This window comes from Tenebrio molitor, chromosome 6, assembly GCF_963966145.1.
Source record: "Tenebrio molitor chromosome 6, icTenMoli1.1, whole genome shotgun sequence".
Lineage (NCBI taxonomy): Eukaryota > Metazoa > Arthropoda > Insecta > Coleoptera > Tenebrionidae > Tenebrio > Tenebrio molitor.
In genome coordinates this window covers 2,358,386-2,385,994 of record NC_091051.1, presented here as the reverse complement: position 1 = coordinate 2,385,994, position 27,609 = coordinate 2,358,386, and the positions used below count along the sequence as shown (strand labels likewise).

The window sequence follows — 27,609 nt, the reverse complement described above, 5'->3', positions numbered from 1 at the left end:
TCAAAAAACGTTTTATTCGAGTGGTGTGCTCTCTCAAAAATCACCAAATCTTTCTTTTTGTAAGAATATAATAAACAATATCACTTTTTTATACAAGTTTTAAAAAAATCGAGCACAAGAAAATGCACAGCATGACATGGCGATCAACCATCACTAATAAAAAGTTATTACCTAATCTTCTCTAAACTATATTCATTACATAGTTAAACAATACAATTTTATTTTTATATAAACTCTCGTCAAATATAATATACACAATTTTGATATCTTCAGTGTCCTTAAAATTTAAGTAAGAGTCATTTTTTATTACAAAACATCACTGCACGTACACTGAATTATTTTTCATCTTCAGACTGTACTCTATACAGTCGATCTCCGCCCAAGAAGTACGTACCTCCAGAAACAACTGAAAACAAAACACGATCATACATGCGACCCCGCCTCCACCTCGCCTCTCACCTGATTCAACCAACTCTCGTCCGCCAACAGTTCGTTTAATATACAGGTTGTATCCTTGTTAGGATCACTAGTCCGTTTTTCACCGACACGTTTCGCACATTCAATATACATCAAGTACTTCTGATGAGTCACTTTGTTTGACAGTTCGACGCGCGCCGCGCACAATCTGCACATCAAGAAGTTCTGCAAAAAAACAAAACAAAACGATTTTCAAACCGAACAAATAAAATGTGAACGTTTAGTCTGCGGTCCGCACAACTGAAACAAATTTATTCATAGCAGACTCGTTTGGAGGACGATCCATCGAGACACGAATGCTGCAAAAGAAAATCCAATTCGACATTCAAGATGTAATAATATTTCGTGTGCGGTTCGCTTCTCGTTTTTCCCAGACTTGCATTTGTGTTTTAAATTAGCGACTTACTTTCTCGTTCATGGCCTTGGGATCCGGCTGACACCCCTCCAGGGTGGTGGAGTTGTAAGGTTGTCCGTACATGAGCACCCTGACGGCGACTTCGAGCCTCCCGCAAGCCGCGCAAGTCTTACTTTGGACGTCCGACGGGTTAACTTCTCTGATCACGTTGAAACACGGCCACGTGCAGACCGCCGCTTGGACCGCCGGCGGCCACCTCAACAGCGCCAGCAATTTCTTTTTCTTGCTGTCTGTGATGTCGTCTATCGTTTTTACGTTCGACAGGAAGTAATCATCTGGAATCGAACCGTCATTCCTCGATGGTCCCCCCAAAATCGATCTGTCTTTACCTTTCTCTTGGAAAATTTCCGTGAGGAAATTACTGTCCAGAGCTTGCGATATCAGCGTCTGTATGTACACCTCAAAGTTGTCCTGATAGCCTTCGCAGTCTTTCATGCACTTTTGTTGGTAGTCGTGGTCGATGACCGTCATTTCGTTACGTAAGAACTCCACTATCGTCTCTACTTGGCTCTGGCATTTGTACCTCACCGGTATCGAGATGTATTGCTTTTTGCTTTCCGGCGTCCACGACGTATACTGAAATGACACTTTTAGAACCAACCGACCCGACACGGTGAGTGATACCAACCGTTGAAATGTTTCTGTACAGGGTCGAACCGTTCTGTTCGAACGGTTCGTACTTTTGAAGAAGAGTTTTCCCGTCCACCCTCCAGATGGCGGGCCAGTCTTGACTCAGTTCAGACCTGATCACCACAAAATCGCCCGGCTAAAACAAAATTTCCACAACATTAACAAACGAATAACGCGCCCACACACCTCTCCCCCCTCACCTTATGTTGTCTTCCCTTTAATCTTTTTGACTGCATGTGCACACAAAAAAATTTCCAAAAAAAAAACATTAAACGAAACCTACTCACCTTGAAGGGATTCTCGTCGTTGGCGATCAACGTGTTGTTGGACAGAGAGGCGGCGATGTTGTCCTCCAGCGTCGGCGGCGCGTTCTTGTTTTTACTCCCTGCAACGTGAACGTTACATAAATATTACCAGCATCGAAAATCTACGTAACGTGATATCTTTTTACCTTTGTTTTTCTTGTTGTTGCCGTCGCTGACGTAGCCGTCGATCTCTTGGATGCCGGCTCCTTGCGCTGCCGCCGTGATCAGATTTCGTTTCTTCTTGGAACCAGCTGAAAACCCAAAACTGCACTAGAGATCAAAACGAAAAAATATCCTTACATTTGCGCGATTTCTTCGAAATCGGGATGATCTCCTCTCCGTCTTCTTTCGCTTGCGGCGTCCAGGCCGGATCCGAGTCCGAGTCCTGAAACTCGGGCGGTTCTTCGATGTCGTCGTCCGCTTTGATCAGATGCTGAAGGTTGGTCTTTTCCTTGGCCGCCCTCTTCGTCGACTCCCTCCTCGGAATAACTTCGTTCTCCTCTCTCCCCTCTTTGCTTCTGTCTTTATGCGACTGCTTCTTCGGCCTCTTCCTGTCGCCTCCGCTCTTCGTCGACCTCCCTTTCCTCGCCTTGTCCTTCCTGTCGTCCTTACTCTGGCAGTTGAACTTTTTGCTGCCCCCGAAGAAATCGTCGTCGGAACTGATTCCATCACTGTCACTGTCGAAACTGTTCCGTTTCCGTTCTTTCGGCAAGGGGAAGTACCTGGGATCGTCTTGGGGGTCCCCTTGCGACAAGCGCGTCACCGTGATCGGGGGCGGCGGTGGCTGTTGCGTCATCCCGTTCGTGTCGGCGGGTTTCTCTTCGTTCGCTTGGGGCTTCGATTTGGCCCACGAGGTCTGCTGCTTCCTGTTGCCTCGAGCCACGGGAGGCGGCGAACTGTCCCTCTCCCCTTGCAGAAACTTCAAGTAGCTGCTCATGAAGCCGGAGCCGGGACCTGTCGGCTTGTCTGACGTCTTCGTCATGGAGTTCACCGGTTTGCTGGTCGGGGCTCTCGTTGTGCCTTGCGACAAGAAATTCAGTTCTTCCTCGATGTTGGGAACGACCACTTTAGGCTGGTCCTCTTGTTGCTGGAATTGGGACGGTGACGGTTGCGCGTTTTGATCGGGGTACGTGTTGATGGGGGCCAGCTCGACAGTCACGGGGAATTCGGCCGAGTGGGGTGGCAGATGGAAGGGGGCGAAATATGGCAACGGGGGCGGCGGGTGGTGACCGTGCGGGTGCGGCACCATCAAGCCTTGATGCTGCTGGTGGATCGTTTGCGTTGTGAAAATCTTCGACGTAGGCGGGGGCAAATTCCACCTGTTGCAACAAACAAAAATCAAAACATTTTTTTTCTCGTATTTATCGACCTTCAATACCTGTCAAAATCGAAATAGGCGCCGTTCTGTTGCTGGTTCTGCGCCGCCGAGCTGTGCGCCGGTGGCGGTATCCTCGGTACCTCGCTCGGTGGCGGCGGCGGCGGTTTGTCGCTGCTCTTCCGCCGCTTCACCGGCGGCTTCACCTCTTGTTTCACCTCGATCTGGGGCACTTGACAGCTCTGCTGCTGCTGCTGTTGCAGATTCTTCACGATACTCATGGGATCGCCTCGGCAGCTCGACAAGTCTTGCAGCGTCACCTGGTGGCCACTGTTCGAATCGAAATACGCTTGCTGTCCCACCCGTTGTTCCGCCACAGCGTTGTAATTGTTGTTTGTCTGAGCGGCGCCGGTGAATTTGCGAGGGGCTTGTTGTCGGTCCTCCCAGCAGTTTTGATTGTTTTGTTGTCTGTCGTACCTCTCTGGAAACGTCTTTTCCGTATTTAGAGCCCGAGTTATGACCGACGGATAGGCCACGTTGCCTGTCTGGGCGGTGGGTCTGGGAACCGAAACGTCCAAAGGGGAGGGTGGCGTCACTTGGTTGCTACTCTGTTGGGGCGAGGAAATAGAGTTCATGGGGCTATTGTACATGGGGTAGGCGGGACTGGGGGCATGTCCCAGAGGCGAGGCTTGAGAGTGCGCCTGAAGAGGACTCGGCCTCCGCGGCACGACAACGTTGCAATCGGGACCGTTGGAATTGTAGTCGGATCCGCTTTTAGGCCTTTGGAAATCCTGTTCCGGCGTGGCGTTCTGCTGGTAGTGCCGATAGTTCGAATTCTGGAACTGCGGGGTCCTCTTTCCTGAGTAGTTGAGCCTCCCGGGGGCGTCCATTATCGAAAAACTGATGGGGGAGGACTGACTTTGGGGCTCTTCGTTGTTACGCGGCCTCTCCGTCTGATTGGCCAGGTCCGGATAGATCTTGGTCTGGGCCTTGGTCTGTATCTGGGGGGTGGCTTGTTTGATGGGCCTCTGCGGGTTGGGGGAGGTGAGATAGGCTCTGGGGGCTTGCGGCACTCGGTACTCCTTTGTGGCGACGGAATTCGACGGGGAGGAGACGATGCAGGACTGGATGTTGGAAGCGTTGGACGAGGTGAAGGACTTGGTGGTGGCGCTGTCGGCGAAGGTCGCCTGGAAGAAGGTGCCCGCCGCCGCCTGCGAGGGTTTGGATGGGGCGGCGGGGCTCTGGGCGCGCGTCGCCGCCGTTTTGGCCGCCGCCAGTTGCGAGTTCAAGTGGTTGAGGCTCTGGGCGGCGGCGAAGTGGGCGTTGAAGTTCTCGTAGGCCGCCGTCTTCGCCGTAGTGGTCGGCACCACGCTTTCGTGCGGCAGAATCCCGAACGGGCTGTTCTGCTGCCAGCCGGCCCCTTGCTCGAAGAAGGCCTGCTGGTGGTAGTCGCCGTCGGGCTGCTTGGAGGCCAGCGCCCGGTGCTGGGTGACATAGTGGGCGGCGGGTTTGGTGCCGGCGTGGTGGAACAGCGGGCTGAAGACGGTCTCGTAGCCCACCGGCGTGGGGGACAGGAAGCCGCCAGGCAGGAGTTGCGCGGTGGTGGTCGGCGGCGCACCCGTCGTCGGCAGGTGGTGGTCGCCCTGCACCCCCGCCAGACGGTTATAAGAGGCGTAAGCCGACCATGGCCCCACGGGATCCATGACTGTCTCTTAGCAGTGGTTTAGCCATCCCATCTGCAAACAACGCCGAAATTGACGTCGAGCGAGTAACCTTGACTGGCTTTTCGGAAATTCCTGTTTGGGGGCCGACAACGGCGGCTTATCGTGACCTCCGACGTGAAGCCGACCGCCGCGGCGGCTCTCCCGGGGAGCACCGCCGCCGCGGGGGCGCCTTCACGGCGGCATCGCGCCCGCCACACTTACTTCTCATTGAGAAAATTCCGATTCAGCAACGATAGCCCTCGTCGGTTCTGGTAAATATGGCTCCATGTCTTTGAAGTCGCACCGATCAAGATTCACGCAAAATAAACAACATAAAATTAAAATGACCTCACTAACACAACTCCAGTGCCCGGAACACGTGAGTCACAGGATAAAAAACTAAAAACATTCATAATTAATTCGGTCATTTGCGTATTTACGACATCGTTTAGCCACCAAACTTTATTCCGCCATTTTATTATTTCACTAACAATGGGACCAGCGCCATCTTTGTTGGCCTTCAAATAGATCCGCCAAAATCAAACCACCAAGCTTGTTTACATGGAATTTATTATTACAATTTTAATTACAATCTCATCTAACGGAATTCTCGACTATAATTAACGAGTGTACAGGTTGCGAAACTACTTTGGCTTGTCGGGTCTAAAGGGCTCCAATCCGGATCGCCCCACACGTATCACAACAACGAGGTGTCAACATCAAAATAATTTCACAATTTTCTTACAGTATCACAATCAACTCACGAAATTCAAACCGTTCCATCCAATGTCAGAACTGAAAGTACAAATTAACTTACAAAATCACAAAACAATGAGTAAATTTGATCCCTGTTTGATCAGTACAAAAAATCGGCGGGCACGGGAAGACAATCGGCTCAGTCACGTAACGAAAAATAACATTCTCTTTGCATAAATTACTGGTAAAACGAATTATGTAAAAATAAAAAAACAAAATCTGTTTACTAGACATAGCTTTGGCAAGGTTAGAGGAATCGTCTTTTTTTTTCTAAATGATTTAGGCCACTTTAAACAATATATACAAATTACAAAAATATATGTACACAATATCACCCTGAAAATGAATCATAATATCAGCGGTAAATAAAGAGACTAGAAGAATTAGACGTGAGATGAAGGCGATGAAATTCCATGAGTTACTGAGTTTTCCAGGACGACGTCCAGTTCGTCCAGAGGTAATAGAATTTGTCTGAGGAACGTCAACAGGCCGCGGTTCCTCAAAAACGAACCTTCTTCGTACATTTCGAGGGTCACTTTGCACCCGGCCATCGGTACCAGCATCCGATGCAGCAAATGCTCCCTTAAACAATTTTACCTGTCAAGATGACAGAAGGCGGACTCGAAGCGTCGACCAATCACGGGGACACATGAGTGACCGCGCTACCAACCTGAGCGAGGCAAAAACAAAATGAACTAGAAATTTACCTGACGCTGAGACAGATAAACAACTGGAACTTTCCGTCCTTCCCCAAAGCTTTGCTGGTGCACATAATCTCGTCGACTAAATGACAGTAACATCTCCACACAGCTACAGTTTCCTGGTGATTGCGTTCTAAGCTGGCCGTTCGATTTCCGGCGCTCTCCTCGAGCAACTCCCCCTCGAACTGTTCCTTGACCCTTACTACAAAAAACTGTTACGTCTGCGAAGGTACACCTGTCACACCTACCGAAATAATCCCACAGATGGTTTTTCCCGACGAACAGTCGCGCGGATTTGAACCCTAAGAAGAAGACATTCTCCAGACAGTGCACCAGTCCGTTCTCCCCGCACAACAGCGCCGTCAAAGTGGTGTTCCTCTCTGAGTTCCTCCTGTAATGCCACTTGACGATGTTATTGACGCAATCCCCCAGCATGTGCTGGATCTGGGACTGTTTCAGCTCGGTGCGCGGAGGCCCCGGCGAGCGGCACCGCGGCGGAGTGCGCCCCATGCTGCCGCTCTGGTTCAGCTCCTCTCCTTCGACCTGCGTCGGCATCAGACTCCCCACCAGGAGTCGCTCGGTCGACCCGTCGTCCACCCCTCGTCCCAACCACCTCCCGCAAGGGAACTTGTAAGTGTGTCCGGTGATCTCGTTGCGCACCAGGACGTAGTCGATCATCCAGCGCGCGTACAGCCCCGAATTGTCGTGGCCCAGCCTCAGAGTGGTCAACACGCCGAGGTTGTGGTGTTTGTAGTCGAAGTTCGTCGTCGTCTTGGGCACCGGGATGCGCCTGGTCTCGGACAGCGTGCCGGAAAGGACGACCCACGCGTTGGCCGAGGTGGTGGCGCCCTTCTTGTTCGGGACTATCACGATGCGGTAGGGTATCACAGTGGTGGCGTAAGTGCTGGTGAAGCAGAAGTAGTCGACGGCGTTCAGCGACAACAGGTGGTACAAAAACTGCTCTTTCTCTTCCTCGCACCGCAGGAAGGCCGAGCGCTTGTACAAGCCCCTGAGGATGCTCTGGTCGGACAGCAGGGCGCGCAAGTGTTTCGAAAGCTGCTTCTTCTCGAGGGCCAGTCGCACCCAAGCTTTCGCCATGCCGATTCCGGTCTTCACGTCGGTCATAGCTTGCACGTTGCTAAAACAAAAAACAAACAAAACGTTCTTGTTGGGGGTTGCAGAATTCTGACACACCTGACGTCGAATTGAAGAGACGCCGGCATCGGGGGCATCTCGCCCTTCAAGGTCTTGTTGTCCCGCCCCCAGTTCTCCAAGTCGGCGGGGTTCAAATATTTGTTCTCGAGCTTGGGGTGCTGGTGGGCCTCTTGGTACGTCATCAGGTGTGACCACAGCGCCGACTTGCCTCGCTTCCTCTGGAGGCCGTGCGACCAGACCCTTTCCAAGAACTCGCACAGAGAAGCCACCAAAGTGTTTTCCTCGACGGCGCCGAAATTGTCGGCGGCGTTGTTGCTGGAGAGGGTCACTCCTTCGGCCCCCAACTTCGCCAGCAGCATCCTCTTCGTCTTCGCCTTGCAATCTTTGAGCAACTTCTCCACAAAAGTCCAGTTGGCTTGAGCTATCAGAGCTGGTGACATGTCCTGACTGGTCTTGTTCTTGTCGGGCAAGTGGGGGTGGCGCGCGAACGACAAACCCTTGCGCAGAGCGCTGGCTCTGGGGATGCTCCCCTTGTTCACCACGGGCGTCTTGTTCAAGACCTCCTTGTCCAAAATCGGGAAGTACCGAGTGGGGGTGGCTTTCGCGTTCGTTATCTCCCTCGGTGTGGGCGACTCGAAGTCCGGATTGGTCAGTCTCCTTTCCAGAAGCTTCTGAGTGTCGTGCGCGCTGGTGCAAGGTTCGTAGCACAGCGACCTGATCAGGTTCTCGCCCCCGTAGCGGTCCTTCAGCAACTTGATCCGATTATCGAAGATGATCAAGTTGTTGTCTTCCTCCCCCCACAACGACAGTATCTTGTTGTCGATCAGGGTGGCGAACATCTGCGACTCCAAGAACCTCCACAAGAAGAGTCGGTGCTGCTCGGGTTGGTCCGACAAGAACGACGCCTTATCGAAGTTCTGCATCGAATCTCTGTTGTTGAACCAATCTTCCTTGTCTTGATTGGGGAAAATCACGAAGTTTTCGTACGAGTGGAAAATGTGCACGAAACGGTTGAGAAAAATCTCCCGAATACAGTTGTTGAATCGGAGGTCCTCGATGTACGAGTCGGTGGGTTGGGGGGTCTCGTTCTGGTCCAGCGCCACCCCCGTGCGTCTCACTATGTCGGCGATCCTCTGCAAGGCTTCGGACCGTGCGGACCCGGGCGGCGACGGCGGCCTCTCCCCCTCCAGAGTGTCGTGAATCGACAGCTTGCGCCTGTTCTGGGGGCGCCCCGGCAACGTGCAACTCCTCGACATGATCTCCTGGGAGTTGCGACTGTTCTCCGAGTTGGGCACGTGCACGCCGTACTTGTCCAGCGCGGACCAGATCTCGGCGGTGAAGGCCTCCAGGTGCGGAAACGTGGCGGTCTCCTCGGGCCGCTGCACTTTACACTTGTCGATGTCCACGTAGCAGAGCGTCGCCTCCGAGGCGACTTTTATGTTCTCGGAGGAGGCGTACAGTCCCATGAGGAACGGGACGGGGGCGTCGAGGAAGTGGTGCAGCGACGCCGGCAAGATCGGGACGTAGACGTGGGGCCAGGTGAAGGGGAACAGCAGAGAGGTGATGCCCTCCGCCACCACCATCAAGCGCTGGCAGTCGGTGCTTCGCAGCAGGATCTGGTTCTCCAAGAGGAGGCAAGTGAAGATTTGCACGACTATGTCGACCCCCAGCCAGAGGAACATCAGTCTCATGGAGTAGTCCAGGTGGGGGAGCTCGAGGGGAGGGGCGGGGCACTGCAAAACCGCCGTGACCGGGGGGAGATGGGGGTCGCACGGAGGTAGCGAGATCAGGAGGCTCTTCCCCGGTGAAGGGAGTTCCACTTCGTGCAACAAGTTGAATACGTAACTCTCTAGGCTGAGGCATGTCGAGGTGACGGCGCGCTTAGGCACGCACCTGCGCACAAGTGTCAACAATTAATAGTACATTGTACAACTAGTTATGAAAATCATACTTTTTTCATGAATTTGGAGCAAATGAGGGAAAAAAAAGAGACTTTCATAACGTGTTGTACAAGACATTTTTTTGCATATTGTTGTAAGTTGACAAATTTGGCCTAAAAAGACTTATTCAAAATAAAAAAACAGAAATGCATACATTACGATTTTTTGTTAAAAAAAGTGCTACTTGTATTACGATTTTTCGTTAAAAAAAGTCAACTTTCATAATCAATATGCAAAAAAACTATTGATAATTTACCTAAAAAGATTTTCTAAAAATATTTTAGCTGCTTGCACGTACGCCGACTGACTGATTATGTTGATGCTCTTCGACACAAAAAGCTTGTCTTTGGATATATCATAGTAAGTTAAAGCTGCCCCACTGGGATTGTGTGTACTTAGCTTAAAGTGTCTAGGGAGAGAGCGAGACTGGGGCCCTTGATTCTGCGCATTTTGTATAGCTTTGACCTTCAAACCGCTCGACAATTCGGTAATATACATCGCCTAAAATTGGAATTAATATTTTTTATTTTTAACAAAAAAACAAAAAAAAAGACCTGAAGAGTTTGCATCGCGTTGCAGATGTCCCTGTTCCTGACCTCCTCATAAAACACCAAACTGAACCCGTAGCACCGTTTCCCGTCCTCCCTGGTGATCAAAAACGAGTGAAAAATCGGCGCTTGCGTGACCGAGTGTTTTTGGGTCCTGAATTTCAGCCCTTGGGGCAAGCAGAACTGTGGAACTTGCGTTATTGACGCCACAAAACAACCACGCGACTTACCATGCAAACGGCGGAGCTATCGAAAGGGTTGTGGGACACGTTTTCGGGGTAGTGCGCCAGGACTTTGCTTTTGTACGAGCGCTCAAGAGGGGAGACGTGCAGGTTGTCTTCTGCAAGAAGAGAGGGTTACGGTTTGGGGGAGGTTTTGGGACTAGTACCTGAGAATTTGTCGGGTTCCAGGCCTGAATTCAGATCCAGGCCGCAGATAACGAAGTAATCCGCGAATTTGTTCATCTTGTCCTATTAACTTAACCTAAAAGTTGTTTGAGACGAAAGCTGTCAGGCAGAGAGCAGAAATCAATGGTTTTTATCACAATACATTTTTACTTAAAATTAACGGTTTGTACTTTTTGCGTCTTAAAAAATATGTTGCATATTTACGCTCTAATTTCTTTTAATTTTCGGCCATTTTGTGTTTTTGTCGGAGGCTGCAACTTTCTCGACACTTTGACCTACCAACACAAGACCCACTCTTCATAATCAACAACAAAAAAATATTTCCATCAAATTTAACGTTTCATTGCATTTTTATCTGCATGACGATTAATTTGAATTTATTGCGTAAGCGTATTGACCAGATCGGGACCAGCATCTTCGGGAGTAGTTCAATTGCGACGATTTGTCATCATCTGATTGTCAAAAGTGTCAAACGTCAGAAGTTCAAAGTTGTGTATAAAATGGCGTAAAGATTTGTTTAGAAGAATATTACTAGGGTGTGGCAATTAATAGTAACTATTATTAATAATTTAAATTATTTATTAAATCATTAGTTATAAAAAATTTGTTTTTTGGAGCGCCCGCGGTACACACCTCGGACTAGTTTCACGCCGAGCGTGCAGGTTATACAACTCCTTTTTTACTGTATTTTGACGAGTGAATCACAAAAATGTTAATATTTTGCTACAAGTCGCAACACAAAAACGCCACCCTTATACTTGACGATTTAAATTAAACAATGTCACGATTAGCGGACTATTTTGTCGTTGTTGGTTATGATCACGAAAAAGAAAGTGAGTATGTCATCCCAACTCCTACATTTTAAAAATTTTCCACAATTTCAAGGGAGCGGTATCAGTAGCGGCATAATTTTGCAAAGATTTCCGGAAAAAGACTGGTCAGACACACCGTTTATCGAAGGAATCGAATGGGTACTAAATTTGTAGTTGATAAAAACAAGACAACAAGGATTTTTTTTTAGTTTTGCCAACCGCAAGGATGGGCCCTCTCAACCGAGCGGCAAGAGCCGAAATTCTTTGTCTCTGTACTTACAGATATAGACGCAAACCGCCACTACTGCGCATGTCTGTGCTTCAATGAAACTGTGTCAATCACACCCAGCAAACCCGTCGACGAGGAGGAAGACACCGTCGAGAGCGAGACCCCTCTCGTGCGCCCCATCCCCGCGATCTCCCACCACAGCATCATGTACGCCCCCAAATGCCTCGTTTTGGTCTCGCGATTGGACTACATAGAAACGTTCAGGAACTGTCTGGGGATAATCTATTCAGTCTATGTGGAGAGCATGCCCGTCCCTCTGGAAAATCTCGTGGGGAACATACTCGGGTGCATTCAGGTCCCGCCGCCGGGGGGGCCCCAGGTCAGATTCAGCATAGGGGCGGGCGACAGACAAGCTCTACAGCCGCCGTTGAGCCCCTCACTTCCGGTAACGCACACTTCCGTTAATCTGCTGTTCCATCAGTTGGGTAAGAACGGGTGGAGCGAGCCGCCGGAGTGATTGCAGAGTCGCTTTTGCAGGAATTCGAAACGTTTTAGTTTTGTTTTGTGCCATAATGACAGAACACAAGATTCTGTTCCATTCGAAGAGTTACAATCGACTGACTGAAGCGTGCAGGGCGCTTACGGCGCTCATGTACCCCTTTAGGTACTCCCACGTCTACATCCCCCTTTTACCTGCAGCTCTGGTCGAAGTTTTGTCCACCCCCACGCCGTTCATCATGGGGGTGCACTCGTCGCTCAAGTACGAAGTCGCCGAGTTGGTAGGTATCTCTGTCATTTTACAAACCTTCCTATCATTTTACAAACCTTTCCAGTCATTTTACAAACCCTCCTGCCATTTTACAAACCCTCCTGTCATTTTACAAACTCTTCCAGTCATCTTACAAACCTTGCTGTCATTTTATAATTACCAGAAAAATATTTTCAGATGGACGTGATAATCGCTGACCTCGACGGCGGCTCCATAACCATTCCGGACGGCATCTCCTTGCCCCTGCTGCCCGAGCCCCTCCTCAGCCACACCCAGGAAGCTCTCAGTCTGATCCTGCAGCCGGAATTGAGCTGCGCCGACCACGCGTTCCCTCCGTTGGCGGTGCGCGCCCCCCAGCCCGTGATGCTGGACAAAGAGATCAGAGCCGTCTTCATGCGAACGTTCGCCCAGCTGCTGCAAGGCTACCGCAGCTGTCTCACCCTGATCCGCATCCACCCCAAACCGGTGATAACCTTCCACAAAGCGGCTTTTCTGGGCGAACGCAATCTGAAAGAGTGCGAGTTCACGACGAGAGTGTTGGACTGCATGTTCTTCACGAGTTTCGTGGCCGAACGGGGGCCACCGTGGAGGCCGTGCGACGTCTGGGACGAGCTGTACAGCAGTTTGGGGGAGCTGTTGAAGGCGGAGAGCCAAGATTCGAGGCTGGTGTTGGTGCACATCCAGGAGTTGGCCCAGCAGCTCTACACCAACGAGACACCCAATCCGCAGTCGTACTCGCAGAAGATTCTTGTGCCGCCTGACGGGGCGTTCGCCAGGATACACCAGCCGGTGCTGCCGTTGATCAACGTGGATCAAGTGCAAACGATCATCGACGAGGGCCTGACGAAGAACAACCTCAAGTCGAGGTGAGTATGGCGGTGGAGTGGCGAAAATGGACGGAATTAATTTTTTATTGTGTTTCTGGATTGCATTAGTGGGGATTATGCTTGGTAAGTTTTGGTGTTTCGTAATTCTGTGCTTTTTGTATTTCTTTTTGCGATCTGCTAATCCCGCAAAACCTTCTCAGTACTGGCCAAAACGGTAAAACATCATCCAAAATTATTTTTATTGCTTTTTGTTTTGGCCTCATAATACTTCTCACATTTTCCACACGTTCATCTCATTTTTCCTCACTCCCAACTGTCCTCTAGTGCACTTTCGCATCATCTCAAAGTGCAGAAACATTTAAAAAAATACAACTTTATTCACATATCAAAGACTCACCAACACCGCAATTTGTATTGAAAATACCACGACGTGCCTATTAAAACCGGCCTGTGCATTATGAAAATGTTTCCCAGAAAGAGCCACTTTTCGCCGATGAGGTCGCGACAAACGGGCGCTTCACTAAAAATAATAATATAACAAAGAACAATCAGAACACTAAACACAAAAACAACGAACAATATGGAAAAAATGCACGAATTTAATTTCAAACCAGCAAAAAACAAGGAGTTTTTTTACTTCAAATTGAAAATGTCATTTGAAGATGAATAATTTTCGGTGACAAAAACTTAAGATGAATAATATCCCCAAAAAGCGCCCGCTCTGCGGGGATCACTCAAACTACTCTTTTGAACATGGCGGTCGCGATGTTAGATTAAAATTTAACCAAATCCCGTTTAATTTAATAAAATTTTATCGTCTTCAGTCACTGTGGGATTATAGGAACCGAAGTCAACAGGTAGTGGATCTTTGATGTGCGAACAGAATTGAAATCATTATTTCCGAAGTGTTTTTTTCCACAAGGCGATAAATCGTGTTTTTCTAGTTACGCATCAGTTTATGCAATATTTTTTTTCACTAGGTTGGCCTCGCTGCGCCCGATCCAGCCCCGCATCGTACCGATGGGACCGCACATATCGAACCTGAACGAAAACAAAAACATCGTCAGCAACTCGGCCCGACGATTGGAAGTGTTGCGCAACTGCATCAACTGCATATTCGAGAACAAAATCTCGGACGCCCGGAAGACGTTTCCGGCGGTGCTCCGGGCCCTCCAGTCCAAACAAGCCCGTCTGGCCCTGTGCAACGAGCTGGCGCAGCACGTCAGCGGCACCAAAGCCATGCTGGAGCACCAGCAATTCGACCTGGTGGTGCGGCTGATGAACTGCGGCCTGCAGGATGACTCTTCGATGGACGAGCACGGCGTCGCCGCCGCTCTGCTCCCCTTGTCGACGATCTTCTGTCGCAAACTGTGCACCGGCATCATCCAGTTCGCCTACACTTGCATCCAGGAGCACGCGGTCTGGCAGAACCAGCAGTTCTGGGAAGCCGCCTTCTACCAGGACGTCCAGAAGGACGTCAAGGCGTTGTACACGGCGCGGTGCGACGGCGTGAGGGGCGAGTTGCTGGCGAGTCCGACGTCGCCGAGGGACAACAAGGACTACAGCTGGTCCAATCGGAGGTCGATACTGAACCGGGTCCAGGAGTCGACGGCTCTGGAAATAGCGGCCGAACAGATGAGGATATGGAATTCGATCGATCCCGAGAAGCAGAAGGAATTGATCACGTGCGAGGAGAACACTATGTACAGCCAAGCGATTCACTACGCCAACCGCATGGTGTACCTCTTGATCCCTCTGGATATAGGGAACAAGACCAGCAAGCAAGAACTCTTCGACGACGAGAGGGCCAGCAACAGTATGGCGAACAGGTCGGTAAAGCAGTGGCGATGTGCACATTCACGACACTTGTTTTCAGCGTGGCGGAAAGCGACAGCGCCGACGCCGAATCCGGTTTCGAAGATCAAGATCCGGGAGAGACCGGAATGACGGTGATCCGGATGGTGTCCCGCTTCATCGACAAAGTCTGCAACGAGGGGGGAGTCACGCGGGACCACATCAGAAACCTCCACCAGATGATCCCCGGGGTCGTCCACATGCACGTCGAGACCTTGGAGGCGGTGCACAGAGAGTCGAAGCGTCTGCCCCCTATCCAAAAACCGAAGATTCTCATCCCGAACATGTTGGCGGGCGAAGAATCGATCATGGAAGGGTTGCGCGTCTACCTTCTCCCCGACGGGCGAGAAGAGAGCAGTCCCGGTCTGCTAGGAGGTCCTCCGCTGCTCCCGGCCGAAGGCGCCATCTTCCTCACCAACTACCGAATCATCTTCAAGGGAACCCCCTGCGACTCGTTCGCCTGCGAACAGGTGGTGGTCAGGTCGTTCCCAGTGACCTCCCTGACCAAAGAGAAAAAGGTGGCGGTGCAATACCTGGCGCATCTCGACCAGTGGCTCCAAGAAGGCCTCCAGCTCAGATCTTGCACTTTCCAACTGATGAAGCTGGCGTTCGACGAAGAAGTCACCGCAGAGAACGTGGAAACATTGAGGAAGTACATCCACAAGATCAGACACCCGCCCGATGTCTTCCACCACTTCGCCTTCACCGGGCAGGTGGTGGTCAGTCAGACGCCGCTCCACAAGGGCAAAGAGAAGAACGCGACGCTGCGAGGTTTCGCTAAGAAGACGCTGCTGAAGACGGCGCGCAAAGCTGGCTTCAAGCAGAAGTCGTCGTCGAAGAGGCAAAAGTACGTTTTGCCGAACACGACGATCTACAGCAGCAACAAGTACATGACGAGTCCGGGACGGATGAGTCTGCCCAACACGGACGACTACAGTCACGACGACGACTTGTCGATCGACGATTTCGAGACGGGGCCGTCGTCGGTGCCGCCGGCGCCCACCGACGCCAAGACCCTGGAGCGCCTGGTGGAGCGGAGCTACGTCAGGGACTGGCAGAGGTTGGGGTTGTGCAACGACAATTCATCCCCGACGAACGCGAGACCCGCTCCCGATCAATTCAGACTCACCACCGTCAACTCCATGTACATGATGTGCAGAAGGTGAGCACCAGGTGCACAAATGTCGGCAACGCGCTACACTTTCGCTTGCAGTTACCCGGCTTTGTTGGTTGTTCCGGCGACGGTGACCGACGAGAGCATCCGACGCTTCTGCCGGTGCTACCGCCAGGGAAGGATTCCGACTACGACGTGGCGCCACCCCCGCACCAAAGCTCTTCTGCTGCGCGGCGCAGGCCACCACGGCAAGAGTGTGATGGGGATGTTGAAGAGCCACCCCACTCCGAACGCCTCCACCGAGACCACCTCCTCCTTCGAACAAGAAAAATATCTGTCGTCGTTGGTCTCCGCCACTCCCATTTTTTCCCTTCGGCACGGGTCCGCCTGGGGCATGTCCGACAGCTCGCTAAGTGTCAATTCGTTGTTTTTGGCAGCCGACGATCCGCTAGGTGGCGCTACTCTCACTCCGGAAGTGGCCCGACGGTCCAAACCTCTCAAAGCGATGGGAACTCTGGCGTAATCACCGATCAGCCGTCGGTAGACAATGTTGTAATGTTGGATGGGTTGCAGGATGTTTCCGAGGTCTTCGGGTGGCAAAGGCCCGAAGAATTTTGGCCGTTGGGGGTCGCTGAAAGACAGGAGACAGAGTTCGCAAGCGTCTCTGGCCAACGTGCAGCAGACCAGAGGCAACATCAGACATTCGACGGACGCCGACAGTGCAATATACGGAGTTCACACTCTTCAGCGGGCGGCTTTGTACATCCTGGGCGAGAAGGCGCAGATGAAAGGGGTGAAAGTGGAGTCCGCCCCCAAGACCGATTTCATTCCGGTGGAGTACTACGACGTGAGGCACACCAAGACTGCTTTCAAGAAGTTGATGAGGGCGTGCATACCGAGCTCGGCGAGCGACGTCCCCGAACAGAGCTTCCACAAGTGAGTGAAAACTGTTTTGGTCGGAATAAAAAATGAACGCGAGCGTTCCTCCAGGTTGATCGAGAATTCCGAGTGGCTGCAGCAAATCCAGAACATCATGCAGCTGTCGGGCGCCGTCGTCGACCTCCTGGACCTGCAAGGTTCCTCCGTGGCGATCTGCCTCGAGGACGGCTGGGACACCACCGCTCAGGTGTCCTCGGTAGCGCAACTCTGCCTCGACCCTTTCTACCGCACCCTGGAAGGCTTCCGCGTCCTAGTCGAGAAGGAGTGGATCGGCTTCGGGCACCGCTTCAGCCACCGCAGCAACCTCAACGCCAACTCTCAGGCGTCAGGTTTCGCCCCCACGTTCCTCCAGTTCCTCGACGTGGTCCACCAGATCCAGAAGCAGTTCCCGATGGCGTTCGAATTCAGCGATTTCTACTTGAGGTTCTTGGCTTACCACTCGGTCTCGTGCAGGTTCCGCACGTTCTTGTTCGACTGCGAGCTGGAGAGGGTGGAGAGCGGGGTCGCGGCGGTCGAGGACAAGAGAGGGTCGCTGACGTCGCACCACAAGAGCGTCGACACCATCTCCGACGACGAGAACATATATCCGGGGGGGCGAGTCGCCGGGACCACTTCGGGGACCAATCTGGGGCAGAGCGTGTTCGACTACGTGGAGAAGCAACACGCGAGGACTCCGCTCTTCTTCAATTTCATGTACACTCCGGATTTCGAGCATCCGGTGAGTTTTACCGAGGCGAGGGAGTGCCGAGTAACGAAGGGGTTTAGATTTTAAGGCCGCAGTCCCACGTGCCGTGTCTGGAAGTGTGGCAGTATTACCTCGACGAAAATCTCAACCACGGGCCGGAGTACGACCTCGAGATTATCCAACTGGACAGTCAGCAGGAAGAGGAGGCCGAAGCCGCGGACGGAATCTCAAACAAGTCCTCCAGAAAAATCACCACGCTAGGGTAAAAACCAAACCCGTTTTTCTTTCGCTTCATTTCACTTTCCTTTTCAGTTATGATTGCGTGAACAAGTGCGTTCCAGATGCTTTTAGTCATTTACTCGAAGAAATCCACAGGTTGGAGACCGAACTGGGGCACTTACCTCAGAAGTGGAAGGTCCTCTGGGACAAACTGGAGCTTCCCACGACAGACTCGCTCACCGTAACTCTCGCTCAAATTTTCCCTTCTCTGTTTCACAGTTTCTTTTGCAGAGACACGCTTCGTTTAGCACGGCTCTAGTTCGATCGCACGGTCGCCTGGTCCACAAGAGATCGACTCTGGAGATTTTAATGCGGGGCAAGATGGTCGGGGCTGCCGAAACCTCACTAGTCTACTCCCACCCTCACCGCTTCGAAAAATACAACTACACGACGCCGACTTACTGCGACTATTGCACCAGTTTGTTGTGGGGACCAGTGAAGGTGGGTGTTTCGGCGGGCTAGTGCGGTCCAACAAAGCTGATTCGTGATTTCAGACGGGCATGCGGTGCATGGACTGCGGCTACAGCTGCCACGAGAAGTGCATCGAAGGGGTGCCGAAAAACTGCACGAAATACAAAGCGATAGCGGACAACAACGCATCACAAACGATCACCGGCACGGGGGGCGACAACGGATCGGTCAGTTCAGGTTAGAATTTTTTGACAGACAGCTCGGTCGGTAACTGTCACGGCCGCCTCGATTCCAGGTAGCGCCCGTCAAACGTCTAGTCAGCAATACTACGACCAGTTTTCGTCGAACGTAGCGGAGAATCGGACCCACGAGGGTTACCTGTACAAACGAGGGGCGCTCTTGAAGGGGTGGAAACAGAGGTGGTTCGTCCTCGACTCGATCAAGCACCAGCTGAGGTACTACGACGCGATGGAAGATTCGCACTACAAGGGTTACATAGGTAGGTGGCGCTGCGACGTTTGTTTGACAGGTGACAGACGAACGGTTTCAGATCTGGCCGAAGTGATGTCGGTGTCGTCGGCGACTCCGGCTCCGGGGCCCCCCAAGAAGACAGACGACAAGTCGTTCTTTGACGTGAGTGTTGGTACGGTGTCAGGTAGGTTGGTTGTGAGTGTAAGTTTTTGTTGCAGTTGCGCACCAGTCGCCGCACGTACAATTTCTGCGCGGCGGATGCCGCCTCCGCACAAGAGTGGATCGAGAAGCTGCAAGCTTGTCTACAGTAATACTCCTACCCAAAGTTACTTTTAGTCACATCCCTATAATAGGTTGACAATAAATGTTTCATTTTTTAGTCATTATTTATATTTTTATAAAAAGCAAATGTTTATTATTTAACGCACAAGTCGTACTTTTAGTTGTCGCGCGCTGATTTTTATAATTGTACTTTGTAGGATACATTTGTGGCTCAAACAGATAGTTAGGTCAGGTCTCGAATGTTTCTCATCTAACATTGATATTTCGTGTCAGGTCCACTTGGATCGCCGCCCGAGCTCTCTAATATCACGCAAGCATATCAATGTTGTTCGGTTTGATGTCGAGAACTGTTTGTTAAGTTATTGTTTACATATCATTTATTCATGTGTGTATATTACATTCCGTGTTATTAACACCTGACGCTCGAGAGCGTCCTCGGGGACCCTCTCGTACGGCACATATAGCCTAGGTGGAATCGCTGTTATATTTGTGATATATTGTTAATTATTTAGGTTCTTGATCACGTTAACACGTCTCAAAAGTATATTTCCCTAGCTTAATATGCAATGTGAAATAACTGCCAAAGTTAATAAACCAACATTTTAAAAAAACTAATTCTTTCGAACGGGTTGAGCTTGCACTTTTATCAACTGAACGCGATTGCACGTATACGGTGTGTCGCGAAAAATCGATCCTTCGAAATAATCGCATCTGTCAGCTGTCACGTGTCCAGAGTGACGCAAAAACATGACTGACCTTGGCGATGTGACCAAACCAAAACAAGTTGTACGTTTTGATTATCAATTTATTTACAATGTATTGTTGATAAGGAGTATAAATATAAGAACGAATCGTACAAAATAAGTTGAAAAACTAACTCTTCGTAATAATTGTATATAAAAATATGTAGCAAAGTGTCTGCCGACAAAACAATTTCCTAGACATCCAACATTAGTATCATATGTGGATTACAACTGTATAAACATCACATTTCGTCTAGCTAACCTATCACTTTTCCCTTGAGTTATCTAAAATTAAATTAACGACTAGCTATACAATTTCCTTACTTGAGTTAAGAAGTTTTTGATTGCTACTCTACGGGCACCAAAATGGAAGATTTTCACAGAAATGAAGGAAAAAAATTGCTCTGATGGAGTCGCTCAAATGCAAATTAAACTAACAATCATTCTCTCCATTATCACAATCTTTGACAATCAGTTCGAAAAATATTGCTGTATCTGCTCGCCTAACTAAATTAACTAATCACTGGAAATAACTTGTGGCACTTCCTCCTGTTCACAATTCAAACTAAAAGAAACGTTACATGCTGCTGCTGGAATCACCTGGAAAATGTAAAAGATTATCGCTGTACGACGGTGTCGGCGAGGCTCGACTTGCTGAACTGAAGCTGCTCGCCGAGCTGATGTCCTCGACGTCTTTGCTGTTCAACTCGGCAGATTGCTCTCCCCCTGAAACCACTCGAAAACGTTAAAACAAAACGAAAAACCGAACGAACCGACAGAAACTAACTAAACAATGAAAAACCCAACTCCAGATGAGATCTCTTTATTTTTATTTTCTATTTTCTTTAGTTTAGTGTAATGAAATACAGATTCACAATGACCTTAACTGTACTTAAAATAAAACGTTAAAATTAGACTTATGTACAATTTTACAGAATTTTGTCGAAATTGAGGTGAACACATTTAATACTTATACGTTATTTTAAAAATTTTAAAAGCTGCTAATCCTCGACCACCATAAAAACAAAACGTCACGGGAGCTGCTCGTTTCCGGTTGATTCGCAAAAACGCGAAAATTAAAGAGAGATGCCTTACGTACGCCAAGATTACGTCCTAACGTCGACAAAAAAAGGTTTTGTCATGGTTATAAAACTCCACCGACTTGATAACTGTGTTGGGGGGACTCGAGACGATTTTCGAAACGAAAAAAAATATATAATTGAATAACGCCGTAAAAAGATGAAAATCAATTACACTTTCAAGCGCAAATAAAAAAGCTGATATATGCATTAACGCTTCATTCCAAATGTGCAGCGACGTCACGACGACGACGCCCTCTCGCACCTCCATAATTAACTAATTCGTCAGTTCGCTCCACACTACCGCTTTATTTACGTTTTTTCTTCGACTTCCTCCTGGAAGCTTTCGACGAGCTTTGCATGATCTGCGTCGGGGCCACATTGTCATCCTCGACGTCGACGATCGGCGGAATCTTGCTCGAGTCATCGCTTTCGGTCGTGTCCGCCGGGGAACTCCCGTTCTCGTCCGACGACTTGTCCATCTTCAACAGATTGAAATCCTCCCGAGATTCGTTCTTCGTGTTGACGCTCTCGACGTCCACGTCGATCAGATTCTTCGGCAGCTTGACCGTGACCGTCTCCACCGACCCCTCCATGTCCATGATCTTCGGTTTGGTCGCCGCCACCACGTTCCACGACTTTTTCGGCGGATTGAGCAGCGTCTCGCTCTCGATCAAACTCGCGTTCTCCTTCTCTTTCGTTATCTTCACGCCTAGCTTCGCCTTGGGCTTGCGCGTCTTCCTCGTCATCAGTTTCTCCTCCTCCGACGAACAAGTGATCTCCGATTCGGTCTTGGAGTCGCTCTTGTTCAGAGCGTTGGTCACTTTCTCGCTGCAATCCTCGGCGTCCTCGAACTTGAGGATGCTCTCGAACAGCGGACACTCCTCCTTGATCGGCTCTTCGATTTTGAATTCTACCGGTGGCAGATCGCCGACGAAGCTGTCCAAGACGTCGAGAGCGCTCTTTTCCAACGAGCAATCTGGAAACGGGCATTGAAAACGACTTCCTCGAGGGGCGCGGCGGACTGGGGCAAAAATCTTCTCGCCCGAATCCACTCGCTCCGCCCCGCTTTCCCACTCACCCTGCACTTTCTCTTCCCTCTTCTTGTTGTTGTCTTTTTTGGCTTTCGTTTCCGGTCTGTTCTGGTTGGCGGTGTCGAGGTGCGCTCTAGTAATGGCAGTTTTGTTGTCGCGCGCCTTCGCCACCTTCGGCGAGCCCTCCCTCGACCTCGTGATATGTTTGGAAGATAATCTGTTGTTCTTCTCTTTGATTTTATTGTCGTCTTTCTTGTTGATAATTTTGACGGCCACTTCCGTGTTGGCTTCCAGACTTTTGGTCAACATGTTTTCGGGCGGACACGGTTTCGGCTTGCTCTCCGAATAGAAAACGGCTTTCGGCGCCACTACCGGCCTGAACAGGGCTTCGTCGCAGTTCTCGTGTATGACGGCGTCCTCGACCACTTCCTCGGCGGTCTCGTCGTCGGACTGGACCGTCACCACCGTCCCTAACGGGTTCACTACTTTGGCGACTGTCGCGGTCGGTTTCATCGACACGATCACGCAATGCCCACCTGAACAGAAAAAGCCAATGGCAGGTATTACTGAGGCGTCAAAATCGCAAAACGCTTACAGCTGCTCTATAACAATGGTGAAGAAGCATGCAGACATGCAAGGGTCGCACCGGTCGCACCTCAACCGTGTTCCGGAGATAAAAAAAAGAAATTAAAAAATATATAATGAATGCGGGAGGGTTAAAGTGCACTGTCTCGACATAAATGTTAATCGTCAAGTGGTCAGTTTTCCTGCCTTTGGCTAGTTCTGGTTTAGGCCGCCGTCAAAAGTGACAGCGGGGGAGACGCGCTCACTAAATAGCAAAGCCAGATGGAAAATGAAAGCACAAGAGGTCTCGCGGAACTGCCCACCCCCGACTATACTTTTTTTTTAATCATCATTATTCCCGACCTCTGTGCCCCGTGAACGGATGATAGGAAAATTAAACCAGTCACCAGGTGTGAGAATAGTCTGAATGGAAAATTTTTGTTAGTTTCATTTTCCACCAGTTGTGATCGTGTAATTTGTGTCAAGGAAAATTCAACCACTTTGTCCCAGCTATTGTGAATACCAAGTTGGGGGAGTTACAACACAAAAGACAAATTCCGTTCCGTCTACTCAAAATGGCGTTTATCAACAGTCAAATCGTCAATTAAGATTAACGTTAATTGACACCTGAAACTGACAGCTTAAATAACAATTTCAAAATTACGTAATACCTCAACTCTGCCCTTCGACGAGACATTTTTCCATTTCAACTTTAATCATCTCAACACAAATTCAATTTGACACATGTCAATTTGCACCGCTGTCATTCATCGCGACAACAATACAAAAACAAAAACTCTAAATTTCGCAACCTGTCACAATTTACCAAACGCATCCAAATAAGTCCAAGATGCAAACGATCACCAGAATAAATTGGAGGTTTTGCGATGATCTTTCGAATTAGTTTGGCATTGCATTTTGGAACGTTCTAGAAATGCAGTCGATTTGGAAGTCTATCTATGGTTTTCAATCTGGCGTAGTAGGCCGTGCTGTCGTAACAAGTGTCATTTGAACTGTCAATAAACGTTTTTCACATAAGATATTTCTTAAAGTAAATTTATTAATTAATTCACTTCTTCAATCCTTTTTTATTTGTTATCGGTACGGATGTCTTCATTGTGTTGTGGATTCCCTGCGAGTTGTCCAAATTCAAATATCAGAACAAAGCGTGATAGTGGTGCAGGTAAAAAAGTATCACCACGACTCTATTCGATAAAAAGTGAATAAAAAGAAAAAAACACAAATTACATCACTAGCATTACCGTTTTAGTTACTGGGACCTTTAAAAAAAGACAACGAAAGAAACCTGTGTTACCTGTGTCTCTTATTCCCGGAGATTCCAACATGGCGTCGGCCAGATCCTCCTTGAGTCTCGTCTCGCCGGCACTTCCCACTTCTTCGCACGCCTTGTGATATGTGTCCAAGAAGAGTTGCTCGCAGCTGCTGGCCGATCCGGATTCGATCAAAATGGCGTTGGCTTTGCTGACCGGCATGTTGACCGGTTTGGAACGTCTCACGTCGACGGATCGCGTCTCCAGGACCGTCCTGCAACCGAAATCGATCGATCGTGGATTTGCGTTCGTCTCGAACTCTCACCCGTTCGTGATGGTGTAAGTCTTGAAGGTGAACTGGGGTCCCATCCAGAGCCTCCTGTGGGGTCCTAAGTGCGTGACGATCTCCACCTGTGACAGCCAATGGTCGTCGTTGTCGTCCGGTTTCGTCTTCTTGTAGAGAGGCACGCTTTGAGCTACGAGGTTGAGGTTGTCTTCGGACATCGGCAGCGGGACGTCGGCCGCGTGGAGGCGACGATGGAGCGACCACTGCGCCTTGGCGCACACCTTCAGCTCTATGGCCGTGTCATTGCAGACCCTCTCCTTGGGCACGGACGCCGACGGGTGCGGCTCCAGGTCGTACTGAATCAAGGTGCCGTAACAGGACATCACGAAGAGACTCTCCACCGGCTTGACCTGGGACTTGTGAGCGGCGTCGCGCGGCCCCTTCGACACCTCCATCCAGGCTCTCGGCGCCGAGAAGCACGCCACCACCCTCAGCGAGATGTTCTCCTCGGAGGAGGACGACAGTCGCTGGCGTCCGGCGTGCGACCGCGGGGGCATCGCCCCCGTGTTCTGCACGTAGACGGGCTGGCGGATTTGAGCAAGAGGGCTGACCACGGTGGGCTGCGGGTACGGCGGGAACCTCGGGTTGCGGTAGGGGAACAGGTAATTCACCGGAGTCTCCGTCAGCGAGACCGGACTGCTGGAGCGCCCCTCGGAGGTCAGTCCCGCCGAGCGCTGGTACCGCGACATCTTGTTGACGACGTGTGCGGTGGCGTGGGTCCGCACGCTGATGTTGCCCCCGTACGGGGTGACCGGAAACACGTGCGTGGTGCCCCTCAGCGTCGACACGGTTATCCAGCGGGAGTCCGGCGAGAAGCACATGTCCTGCACCTTGGCCGAGGTGTCGCCGCGGTGCAGGATGTACAAGTGGTGGACGGCGGCCAGCGCGGGACCCCCTGGATGGGGCTGTATCCGGAACACGTGGAAGTCGTGGCCTCGCTTGTCGCTCGTCAGCAACAACATCCCGCTGGGGTCGAACGACAGACACACGATAGCCTCGGTGTGGGCCACGAAGTGGGCTATCACAGCCTCTTGCGGAATAAAGTTTTCTTTAGAGTTGATGTTTTTATTCTGCAATCGCAAAACGATCACTTCGTACCCGAATCACGCGCCTTCAACTGCCTCACCTCTATGTCTAGAATTGTTACTATGCCTTTCTGCGGCCCGTCCGCCGCCCCTCCAGCTTGGGGGCTGCTGGTCGACGAGCCCGGCTTGAAGTGCGGATTCCCGGTCAGACTCCCCGCCACCGACTCGGTGAACTCTCTGATCCCGCGCCCCAACGACTTAGCCGCGTACAACACCGTAGCCGTGTAACTCTGAAACTCATCTCGATCAACACCGAAACCTCCACAATCGACTCCCGTTACCTGCACCCCCTCGCCTTCATTCCCACCGCCGCTCCTGTTGCTCGCGACCAACTTCTTCTCGGCGTAAGCCAACCACCTAGCTCCCAGCGTTATCGGATTCGGTTGAACACCGGGACTCAAATAACAAGTCGTGATGCTTGCGCGACTTTCTAACGTGAAGGCGTCGAAAACGGCGATTTTCTCCGGGAACGACACCACCACCGAGTGTCGATTGGCCAACACGTTCAGGATCGATGTTTTGAATTGGATCTGTTTCACCTGAAAAAAATACGATGTACAGGGGGGAACCTAGAGGTGACGGAGCGTCATCTACCGGATCCGGTACTCCCCCCTTCAAGGAACGAAAAGTCAAAGTGCTGTAGTTGCTGACGGAGTCGCAGAGGGCGATCAGGGGCCGGCTGGAGGCGAACAAGTCGACGCTCTCGCCGCCAGTCTTGAAGGGCGTGGGGATCAGTCGCAGCACGCGGAGGGTGCTGTGGCGCCACGACAGGATCTCGGTGGCCTCGCCGGTGGCGGGGATTGCCCAAATCTGCAAAGGCCGCATAAATCAACTCACGCGACGACAAAATGGACGTTTAAGCGCAACGGCACACCTACTTTGGTAGACGGAAAATCGTGAAGCTGCAACGTCCAGCATCTCGCCAGTTGCCAACAGCGAACTCGCCCGAGGTTAAATAACACTGATTCTAGGTAAAGATATTTTATGATTTGTCATCATCAAGAGGTTATGTAATGTAATTTGTACATTTTTCTTTATGTCAAAAAACGATTTGACATTAGATCGTCACAACTTGATTCAAAAATAAATTCTTGATTGTTCAATAAACATTTTGTATCGATTATTTGGCTTTAAAAAATTAAAGAGCATTGTATCGTTCCTCTAAATTAAATATTTTGTTGAGAAATAAAATGACAATTGCTGTATTTTTTTTAAATTTGTTTACTCAAACATCACGCAATAAGTGACCATCTCTCATGCTTATCTATTGCCGTTCAAGTCCCAGTGCACCGTTTAATTTTTAAAACATTACTCACGTTTAAAATTTGTATCAACTATCAACATTACCTCTGCATGATAATTATTTTCTGTAGAACACCCTGCTGATCTATTGACGTGAAATAATCTATTTTTGTAAAGTATTTTTGATTTTGACAGTTTGCAGCAATTGACACAAGCTGACTTGATGTCTTGTTTAAAATATTTTTAAAACCTTTTTGGAATCTGCAAAAAGGTTGTTGCTTTGAGAATTGTTGTAATTTCACGGTTTTAATTGCATTTTAATGTTCAAAGCCGAAAATGACCGCCAGTGTTATCAGTTTTTAATGGGAAGCTGATTGTTGGGCAAAGACAGGGTTGTGAAGTTTTCAAGTATCAAAGTGCCACCTACGCGTTAGTAAAAAAATGGAGAAAAAAAATACATGCCTGTATGCCTGTGGTGTACCCCAGGACGAGTATCAGCGGCGGGGGTACGACGTTATCGCCGTCGTATGGGAGCCCCGGGGCGGCGTCGTCCTGGTCGATCTGTTCGAAGTGGGCCCATTGTATCTTGTCGTCGAGTTCCGTGGGCACGTTGTACACCGTCGGCACCACTTCGTTGATGAATCCCGCGACGCTGTCCAAGATCGTGGGGTCGGTAACTTGTTGAGGTGCGACTGTGGCACTCCCCCCGCCCGATCTCGTCAGAGATCTGGAGCGACGAGGCGATTCAGCAGACATGGTTTTCTCGTTTTCGTACCTGCAAAAAACGGCGACATTGAACTGTTGGACAAAGGGTGTGGGTAAACAGATGAAGGACAAAGGGTTAAGCGATCCGGGCCCGTTGACAACCTCGCGACGCTGTCGACCGTACGATCGGCCGCAAAAGTGTCGGGTGTGCGGGTGAAATCACCCGACTCACCTTGTTTTCGATGCTGATCAACATTTCAACTCCCGAACTGCGTCATTTCACTGCTGAAGATCTAAACAATGAATGACGTCAGATTTTGACGACAACTCGGGCCTAGATCGACGCGGGGGCGCCCGAGGGCCCCAAACTCACCATCAAACCAGCTCGAGGGTCACTTGAAACTTTTCCAAACACTATCAATCAATATGCATCAGTACAAAGAACTTCTCCTAACGCAACGAACTGTCACTGTCACAACATAACAGAAATCAGCTGATTGGACAACATTGGCTGTG

The 27,609-nt window shown here is 50.1% G+C and overlaps 4 protein-coding genes across 7 annotated transcripts; 1 reads left to right on the top strand and 3 right to left on the bottom strand.

Annotated features, from left to right (window-relative positions):
• Nucleotides 1-172: 172 nt before the first annotated feature.
• On the bottom strand, nt 173-5,350 carry LOC138132725 (uncharacterized). 2 transcript variants are annotated; one of them, XM_069050329.1, is made up of 10 exons: nt 5,068-5,350; nt 3,206-4,878; nt 2,128-3,146; nt 1,974-2,078; nt 1,723-1,907; nt 1,521-1,658; nt 1,222-1,468; nt 884-1,167; nt 460-642; nt 173-406 (listed from the first exon to the last, which is right to left on the bottom strand). In XM_069050329.1, exons 2-10 carry the CDS (start codon nt 4,843-4,845, stop codon nt 317-319), a joined length of 3,891 nt encoding a protein of 1,296 aa, XP_068906430.1. In that variant the 5' UTR covers nt 4,846-4,878; nt 5,068-5,350; the 3' UTR covers nt 173-316. The 2 variants fall into 2 exon arrangements, with proteins under 2 accessions (XP_068906430.1, XP_068906431.1); XM_069050330.1 differs by having other exon boundaries at nt 1,810-1,907; nt 5,068-5,349.
• Nucleotides 5,351-5,398: 48 nt separating this feature from the next.
• pns (pinstripe) lies at nt 5,399-10,675 on the bottom strand. The gene is made up of 8 exons (XM_069050331.1): nt 10,334-10,675; nt 10,176-10,285; nt 9,952-10,128; nt 9,654-9,898; nt 7,497-9,350; nt 6,551-7,440; nt 6,309-6,504; nt 5,399-6,183 (listed from the first exon to the last, which is right to left on the bottom strand). Exons 1-8 carry the CDS (start codon nt 10,407-10,409, stop codon nt 5,985-5,987), a joined length of 3,747 nt encoding a protein of 1,248 aa, XP_068906432.1. The 5' UTR covers nt 10,410-10,675; the 3' UTR covers nt 5,399-5,984.
• Nucleotides 10,676-10,859: 184 nt separating this feature from the next.
• Nucleotides 10,860-19,121, top strand: Sbf (SET domain binding factor). 2 transcript variants are annotated; one of them, XM_069050317.1, is made up of 18 exons: nt 10,860-11,185; nt 11,238-11,323; nt 11,374-11,878; nt 11,931-12,172; nt 12,340-13,028; nt 13,098-13,112; nt 13,970-14,818; nt 14,866-16,005; nt 16,057-16,476; nt 16,531-16,893; nt 16,948-17,614; nt 17,662-17,843; nt 17,894-18,041; nt 18,092-18,301; nt 18,355-18,508; nt 18,567-18,770; nt 18,822-18,904; nt 18,961-19,121. In XM_069050317.1, exons 1-18 carry the CDS (start codon nt 11,131-11,133, stop codon nt 19,051-19,053), a joined length of 6,105 nt encoding a protein of 2,034 aa, XP_068906418.1. In that variant the 5' UTR covers nt 10,860-11,130; the 3' UTR covers nt 19,054-19,121. The 2 variants fall into 2 exon arrangements, with proteins under 2 accessions (XP_068906418.1, XP_068906419.1); XM_069050318.1 differs by lacking the exon at nt 13,098-13,112.
• Nucleotides 19,122-19,808: 687 nt separating this feature from the next.
• Nucleotides 19,809-27,606, bottom strand: LOC138132728 (breast carcinoma-amplified sequence 3 homolog). Of its 2 annotated transcripts, XM_069050333.1 has the most exons (11): nt 27,467-27,605; nt 27,326-27,386; nt 26,851-27,163; nt 25,741-25,956; nt 25,428-25,685; nt 25,188-25,376; nt 24,041-25,131; nt 23,760-23,989; nt 21,928-22,416; nt 21,163-21,825; nt 19,809-20,493 (listed from the first exon to the last, which is right to left on the bottom strand). In XM_069050333.1, exons 3-11 carry the CDS (start codon nt 27,142-27,144, stop codon nt 20,345-20,347), a joined length of 3,579 nt encoding a protein of 1,192 aa, XP_068906434.1. In that variant the 5' UTR covers nt 27,145-27,163; nt 27,326-27,386; nt 27,467-27,605; the 3' UTR covers nt 19,809-20,344. The 2 variants fall into 2 exon arrangements, with proteins under 2 accessions (XP_068906434.1, XP_068906433.1); XM_069050332.1 differs by lacking the exon at nt 27,326-27,386 and having other exon boundaries at nt 27,467-27,606.
• Between the last annotated feature and the right edge of the window lie 3 nt (nt 27,607-27,609).

What these genes read in the sequence shown, in the direction of transcription:
- LOC138132725 (XM_069050329.1), bottom strand. Translation starts at nt 4,845, where the DNA reads ATGGATCCCGTGGGGCCATGGTCGGCTTACGCCTCTTATAACCGTCTG. An exon ending in TAAAGGGAAGACAACATAAG is followed by an intron (nt 1,659 to 1,722) that starts GTGAGGGGGGAG and finishes ATTTTGTTTTAG; the next exon opens with CCGGGCGATTTTGTGGTGAT. An exon ending in GGAAATTTTCCAAGAGAAAG is followed by an intron (nt 1,168 to 1,221) that starts GTAAAGACAGAT and finishes GTTCGATTCCAG; the next exon opens with ATGATTACTTCCTGTCGAAC.
- pns (XM_069050331.1), bottom strand. Translation starts at nt 10,409, where the DNA reads ATGAACAAATTCGCGGATTACTTCGTTATCTGCGGCCTGGATCTGAAT. An exon ending in GGAACCCGACAAATTCTCAG is followed by an intron (nt 10,286 to 10,333) that starts GTACTAGTCCCA and finishes CTCTTCTTGCAG; the next exon opens with AAGACAACCTGCACGTCTCC. An exon ending in TTTATCTGTCTCAGCGTCAG is followed by an intron (nt 6,184 to 6,308) that starts GTAAATTTCTAG and finishes AAATTGTTTAAG; the next exon opens with GGAGCATTTGCTGCATCGGA.
- Sbf (XM_069050317.1), top strand. Translation starts at nt 11,131, where the DNA reads ATGTCACGATTAGCGGACTATTTTGTCGTTGTTGGTTATGATCACGAA. An exon ending in TTATGATCACGAAAAAGAAA is followed by an intron (nt 11,186 to 11,237) that starts GTGAGTATGTCA and finishes CACAATTTCAAG; the next exon opens with GGAGCGGTATCAGTAGCGGC. An exon ending in AGTACGAAGTCGCCGAGTTG is followed by an intron (nt 12,173 to 12,339) that starts GTAGGTATCTCT and finishes AAATATTTTCAG; the next exon opens with ATGGACGTGATAATCGCTGA.
- LOC138132728 (XM_069050332.1), bottom strand. Translation starts at nt 27,144, where the DNA reads ATGTCTGCTGAATCGCCTCGTCGCTCCAGATCTCTGACGAGATCGGGC. An exon ending in GGTACACCACAGGCATACAG is followed by an intron (nt 25,957 to 26,850) that starts GCATGTATTTTT and finishes CGGCCTTTGCAG; the next exon opens with ATTTGGGCAATCCCCGCCAC. An exon ending in ATGAAGGCGAGGGGGTGCAG is followed by an intron (nt 25,377 to 25,427) that starts GTAACGGGAGTC and finishes GATGAGTTTCAG; the next exon opens with AGTTACACGGCTACGGTGTT.